Genomic DNA, 7,189 nt, shown 5'->3' with positions numbered 1-7,189 from the left:
TGATAGTTCATAAATCCTTTTTGCAGTGAAGGTAGGTAGTGTTATTGTAGGTTTTTTTTTTTTTTTACAAGATCCTTACTTAAGACTAACTCCTGACAACATTTTGAATCTTAGCCTTAGTAGCTAGCCTAGAAGCAATCTAAACAATAGAGGTTTCATGATCCCAAACAGATGCTACCACTTCCTCTTTAAAATAGTATGACTCTTCGCTCTGGTTGTTTCTTTTTCTTAGCGTAAATTCTCATCCCAGTAATTCACAAATTCTATACAAAGGACATATGATTAAAACACTCAAACTTAATGCTTCAGAAGATGAGTTTTGACTAGGAGAAAGGAAGATGGAGGAAGAACCATTTCAGGCTAGGAATCTTCTTTTTACAAAAGTTCAAGATAAGAAAACGCCCAACATCCTGTTAGAGATGAGTGAGAAAGAAGGATTAGTTGAAAGCATGAAAGTAAGGAAGGAAGTAATGGAGCATCATGGGTAATGGAGACCGATGGAAGGTTGCCAAGCTGAGAGTGACAAGATAAAAGTAGAAATAAGGTATGATGAACTTAGTGGGAGGGTAGGACCTGAGGAAGAGCTTTTAAGCTCCCAATTTTTGGCACATATTGAGTGGAGGGTGGGCCATGACAAGAACTGACTCATGAGCATTTGGCATAGCAAATTTATAGGATTCAGCGCTAATCTCATTGGTCATTGTACACGGTCTCCATACTACACATTTATTTTTTCATAGGTCTAAAAATAATGTCTGCACATTGAATTTCTGTCCAGTAAGAACTGATAAGGCATTTAAGAAGGCCTAGCCTAAACCTTTTCAAAAAGTGAAAATAAGTCAGCAAAATTATGTCTATTCTAAAATATAATTCTTTCTATCCACTCCATAGTGTAATTGCCACTTGAGGCAACTTCCAACAAGAATTATAATTTAGGTGCTTTCTGTGATGACAGAAAGGTGAGTACCATGGTCTGCAGGGCAGTGCAATAAATATAATTCCAATAATCCACTGTACGTCTAAAGTCAGGGAATATTTCAATAGAATTGGTCTTATTTTATTGGGATGAATAAAATTAAAGGACACAATACCTGATAAAGGAGTAAAAAGCTTTTAGGCTCAGAAAAGGACCTAATGAGAGAAAGAATATATATGACAGTTTTTTTCCTTCAGTTTCTCAACTAAATTCCACTAGTGGACTTTTCCAAAAGATTTGGACCATACTTCCAAGTCAGATGTTATTAGAGATCATCATAATTTGAGTCTCTGTACTGGCTTACACCAAATTATCCACCCTTCCAGCCTAAAACCAATGTGTCTAAATGGTTTCATGGTGCTGTTTATGTGCAATAACCAACTCTTAAAATGAGAAGTCTGTTAGGAGCAAGGGTCCTCACTTCCAGCATGTGGCTTGCACAGTGAGAGAGTCCTTAAAAGTCTCGGCATGATGATGAACCCAGCGTATAGGAGTTCCACATTAAGTCATAATTGGCTTTGTGGTGGGAGAGTACATGTCAGTTGGTGAAATCAGGCAGAGGAGAGTAAGAGTTTCTTGTATTAACAACACAGCAACTGATCGCCCGCTTATTACTCAAAACAGTAGAACTGTAGGGAGGACTTTTCTAGTCCCAGAATAGAGGTGTGACCTTGCCCTGATGTCTTTATATGAGAAAACATCTACAGCAGATTTGATGGAGAATCTCAGGGAAGAACTGACCTGTTTCATCTGCCTGAACTATTTCACCAACCCAGTGACCACTGAGTGTGGGCACAGCTTTTGTCTGATGTGTCTCCTGAAGAGCTGGGAGGAATATAACACTACTTTGTCTTGTCCTGAGTGCTGGAGGACGTTGGAGACCCCTCATTTCCAGCCCAATGAGCGTTTGGGGAGGCTGGCTGGCATTGGCAAGCAACTCAGATCCCAGGTGCTGCAGAGTGAGGACGAGCAAGGCAGCTATGGGAAGATGCTGGCGGCCGCCAAGGTGTTCTCTGATGAGAAGCAGGGTGTAAACGCTTTCTCAACCCATTGCCATGGAATAAACAGGGTCTATGTCTCGAGTGAGGCTGAGGAGCATCACAGAGTAAGATTGTTTGCTCAATATAAATCTCAGAACACAAATCAGTTTCCATCACTTAACTCCCATAGTATTCTCTCAGTCATGGGTGCTGATCTCTTGGCACCAGACCACAAACAGCGTGGACCCTACTCCATCCTTTGTTTTAGAGTCCCAGCTATCTTCTTGTTATTTGTCCTCAAGTCACCTTCGCGACCTGGTGCTCTGTTCATTTGCCACAGAGAGTTTGTTTCCATTGCAGGAGAAGCTCCAGGAAATCCTAACTCTTTTGCGTAAAAAGAAGAAGGAAACTCAGATTATATTAACGCATGAGAAGGAGAGAGTGATATTGTGTAAGGTCAGTATCTGTCTTACTTTCGCATCTTGTATATGATTCCGTGAGGAGGACTAAAGGGATGTGTAGTGAAATATTAGGGAAAAAAGACACAATTTTCCAGTCCCAGCCTTACCATTTGCAGCATCCTTGCTTTGGGCTGCCTACCTCTGCCTGTCCACCTGGGAATCTCAGGACTCAGCTTAATTCCTCCATCCCTGGGCCAGCTTATTTTTTCCCTTCTTGGTGCACCTAGACGACTCCCTGGCTACCTCTATTTTGGCTCCGATTATAATTATTTAAAATATAAGTTATATCTATAGACATATCACATAGGATGGAAATCAATAAAAGAAAGGGCATCTCTCAAATGCTTTGGGGGAAAAAAGAGAGGGCAAATAAAAAAGAAGAAAAGAGGGAGGGAAATAAAAGCAAATAGTAGTTTGAATTAGTACGCCTGAATGAATGCTCCAGGTTAGTCACAGATTTGAATTTGAGTTTCCAGCAGAGCAGAGAACTAAATGTTTAATTAGATATTTAAAAAATATGTGTGTATCTGAGTCTCTCAATAGGTTTTGAGGTCTTATAAGGAAGTGTTTGTGATGTTCATTTCTACTCCTAGTATGTGACCCAATGCCTAACTTCATTGAATAAATGTTTGTTGACTAAATGAACATACCATTTTTCATAAATTTTGTCCTTTACTTTTTATCATGGTACTGATCACCACCTATCATATATTTTTTTGCTGTTTATTTTTGTTTTTTCCCTCTAGAATGACAGCCTCCTGGGTATAGACATTGTGGTTGTCTTTACTATTGTATCTGTAACACACTTTCTAAAATACCAAACTGTCCACCCAACTGGTTAGTAGAATATGTTATGTGTCAGGTTTCAAGAATTGTCACAGTGGAACTCTAGGACTTTGTAAGCATTAAAAATTGACATAGGTGTTTCTGTTAATAACTTTATGATGTCATTTGTGTGTGTGTGTGTGATGGCAGGAAGAGACAAAGACCTGTAAACAGGTTGTTGTGTCGGAATATGTAAAAATGCACCAGTTCCTGAAGGAGGAAGAGCATCTGCAGCTCCAGTTACTGGAAAAGGAGGAAAGAGGGAACATGAAGAAACTGAGGGACAATGAGATCCAACTGACCCAGCAACTCAGAAGCCTAAGCAAAATGATCCAACGGATAGAGTCTGTGTGTCAGAACCCCATTATAGAATCTTTTGAGGTAAGAATATTGGGAAAATTAATGGAAAAAATCATATAGTAATCTATAATATTTCAATTCATATGAAATACATTTTTCTTTATTTACTTGAAAAACTAAGTTCTGGTCTGAAAATAGTTTTCCTAAAGAATTAATATTCTCTACAGTATAAGTAAAGTCTTGAAGGGGCAAAGAAAAAAATATAGAGGAATATCTACCTACCCCAACCAAGCATGATGATGACTCCAATTTCTTCTGTGCCTATTTCTCTACAACCTCCGCTCTGTCGAGTATTTTAATGACCTATGACAGTTAGGTAATTTGCCTGTCAAATAGCTAATAGGTGTTTAAATCCAGATGTTCTGCATACTGAGCGCATACTCCGCACCATCTTTGCTCTCCTGCTACTGGGTTCTCTGGACCTCCTTATACATAAGCTCTGTGGGCCAATTCCAGCTCAGATCTCTTTCCTGGACTGGCTGTGCAGAATGCTGCTATTTAATTTAGTGCCTTCCCAACAACCCACTCCAACCACACACAGATTTAGTCTCGGCTCTCCACTCTGCTTATCCCTGACTCCCCAAAGCATTGGATAATGAAGCCAATAATTTGGCTCCATTGTCAGCAACAGGTTCCTTTGACAAAGTGATGATATGAGAAAAAAAAAAGGACAAAGTAGTCTCTAGTCATTGGGAGACATCTCATGTTCACTAGAACTCACCCCTAGAAGAAGTGGGGGATTTTTTCTACCATACGCTCACGCATTCAAGGTGTTCTAGAGCCATGGGAAGTGGATTCTGTGAAATTTGCAAAGGACTGTATCCATGATGGAGTCAGTCTTTGCTAGTGATCAAAGTGCACAAATACTAACCTTCTTTCTTTTATACCCTTAGGATGTGAGGGGCACACTGGAAAGGTAGGTTTCCATTCTGTGTTCACTTATATAAGATACAGGGATGTGATGCTGATGAAATAGGTTATCAGAGTGGGGATGAGAGTGTCCATGCCATTGGGACAAAATGAGCTGGACTCTCAAATTGGAGCAGGTCATGGGGTCTGTGAGGAGGACATAGAGTGACTGTCTCTGCTCTCTTGTAGGAGTGAGCCACTCTTGCTTCAGTGTCCAGAGGCCACCATCACAGAGCTGAGTCTGTGCCGCATCACTGGAATGAGGGAGATGCTAAGAAAATTCAGCAGTAAGTCCACCTGATTTGTTGCCTGATTTCCAGACTTAACTTCAGTATATATTAAGGGATGCAAAACTGAGCCTTTAGGCAGCTTCTTCTAACATAGAATATTCACCATCTGCGTGCCAGGTGCTCAGTGAAGGCATCTTAAGCCAGTACTAAACACCAGGGAAGGCTAGGGCCACAGATCATCTCTGTGCTTGACTGATGTTTGATCTGGCTTTGCTGTCTGTCTAGGGAGTCCTGGTCCCTCCTTTGTTTTTACTGTTCTATTCGGTCCATCCTATCCCCTTGCACATACACACACGTGCACACACACACATCTCCTCAGAGGTTTCTGCATTTCTACCTCTGTTCTTATTAGGATAAAAGCTGACTTAAACTCTTAAGTCCCAAGGAGGGAACATTCAAAGGACTATCCTTTTAGAATGCCCCAGATATTTAGGCCGGCTAACACCAAGAGTGATCAGTTTTAGTTTTCAACTTTCATCTTGTACACAATCTGACCTTCAGAGGAAGGGTAAATGGGCATTGGACTCAGCAGATACTTGATCAGTGCCTACCGTGTGCCTGGCACTGTGCTACTGAGCTCTGAGCTGACTTACAATGATTCATGAGACAGACTTGCCTTTGCTTTTGTAGAACTTTCAGTAAAATTGAAGAGACAGACAGTAATCACACAGATAATTAGTTATGATTGAGATTTGGCCTACAAGTGAAAGTATGAAATCGTATTATAGGGGCACATAATCTTGTCTGGAGAGTCAGCGAAAGTTGGAGGCCTCTTCTGTGACTTCCTCTCAGGAGGATGGGAGAGGAGGCGCCTCACTGGTTGACAGTGCGCTTCATCAAATGGTCACTGGTGCTTCCACCAATTCATATGATGCTGCAGTTAGCATGACATAAGAGAAAATGCTGACTAGGAATTGCTGTTCAAACACTCAGTCACTTTGTCATCTTGGTCCAGTTACCTAATCTATGAACCTCAGTTTTCTCTTTTATAAAAATGGAAAAAAATTAATAATGTTTGCCATGATTGAATGAGATAATGTACAGAAATGCTTGGCACCCAAGTAGGAATTGAATAAATGATTAACTGTGTATATTTCTCTCCCACCCAAACTGAAGAACCAGAATCAATCTTGGTGAAAGTGAATACAAATGACAAAAGTGTACGCTCAGGTGGATAAATAGCTCTGAGTCTTAAAACTGTCTTGTAAAGAGAAGAACTTCCATTCCATTTTCAGAGATTCCTCTCTCGCTCCCAGGCAGGCTAAATATCACTCTCCACATGACTCTTTTATGTTTCCTTTTAGAGGTTCCATGTTTTGTGAAACAGTGAAAGAAGAGCTCAGAACAAAACAAAAATCCCCACCTACTCCCCTAAATTATATTTTTAACAATAGGACTGAATACTAAGAACTTAATTTAAGTTCCACATATACAGGAGGGTTTTCAAGAATGCAAATGAAGATTCATTCTTTTCTTCTCTTGCAGCAGATATAACTCTGGATCCAGACACAGCCAATGCCTATCTTGTCCTATCTGAAGATCTGAAAAGTGTGAGACATGGAGGAACCCGACAGCTGTTACCCGACAACCCGGAAAGATTCGACAAGTCTGCAACTGTGTTGGGGGCTCAGATCTTCACATGTGGGAGACATTATTGGGAGGTGGAAGTGGGAAACAAGACTGAATGGGAAGTGGGCATCTGCAAGGACTCAGTGAGCAGAAAAGGCAATCTCCCAAAGCCAGCTGGCGACCTCTTCTCACTTATAGGCTTAAAAATTGGAGATGATTATAGTCTTTGGGTCTCATCACCTTTAAAAGGTCAACATATCAGAGAGCCTGTGCACAAAATTGGTGTTTTCTTGGACTATGAATCTGGACATATAGCATTCTACAATGTGATGGACGAATCCCTCATCTACAGCTTCCCTTCAGCCTCTTTCCAAGAGGCTCTCAGGCCTATCTTTTCCCCTTGCCTCCCAAATGAAGGGACGAACACAGGCCCTCTTACCATCTGCTCACTGAATAGCCATGTCTGAGGGAGATGTCCCCAAGCCTTCACTGAGGATGAGGTCTGAGACCAACAGATGACTATTAATTAAGATGATTAATGCATTGACAGTATTAACATCAGGTGATCTGAAAAAAAAGCACCCCCCAAAGAGTTTCCATTAACTTGAGCCAGCAATCAACAGCCATATTGAACAATCAACTTCTAACACCCAGAGGAGAAAGCTGATCATATTCTCTGTCTTCAACCAAATTTATTATCTAGATTGCCCCATGTATGTGCTGGTCACTAAAAACATAGTGATAGGACCAGCCCCTGTTATCCTGAAACCCACTGTTATAAGCCAGTTTTATAAATATATGTCATTTTTTCAAGTGTAT

The 7,189-nt window shown here is 40.7% G+C and overlaps 1 protein-coding gene across 1 annotated transcript; it reads left to right on the top strand.

The window, feature by feature from the left end:
• Positions 1 to 1,655: 1,655 nt before the first annotated feature.
• Positions 1,656 to 6,837, top strand: TRIML1 (tripartite motif family like 1). The gene is made up of 6 exons (XM_046648821.1): positions 1,656 to 2,081; positions 2,317 to 2,412; positions 3,393 to 3,623; positions 4,496 to 4,518; positions 4,701 to 4,798; positions 6,287 to 6,837. The coding sequence occupies exons 1-6, from the start codon at positions 1,656 to 1,658 to the stop codon at positions 6,835 to 6,837; spliced, it is 1,425 nt and encodes a 474-aa protein (XP_046504777.1).
• The last annotated feature ends 352 nt before the right edge of the window (positions 6,838 to 7,189 follow it).

This window comes from Equus quagga, chromosome 22 (assembly GCF_021613505.1).
Source record: "Equus quagga isolate Etosha38 chromosome 22, UCLA_HA_Equagga_1.0, whole genome shotgun sequence".
Lineage (NCBI taxonomy): Eukaryota > Metazoa > Chordata > Mammalia > Perissodactyla > Equidae > Equus > Equus quagga.
The sequence above is the reverse complement of the archived record's forward strand: the minus strand, read 5'-3'. Positions and strand labels throughout refer to the sequence as shown.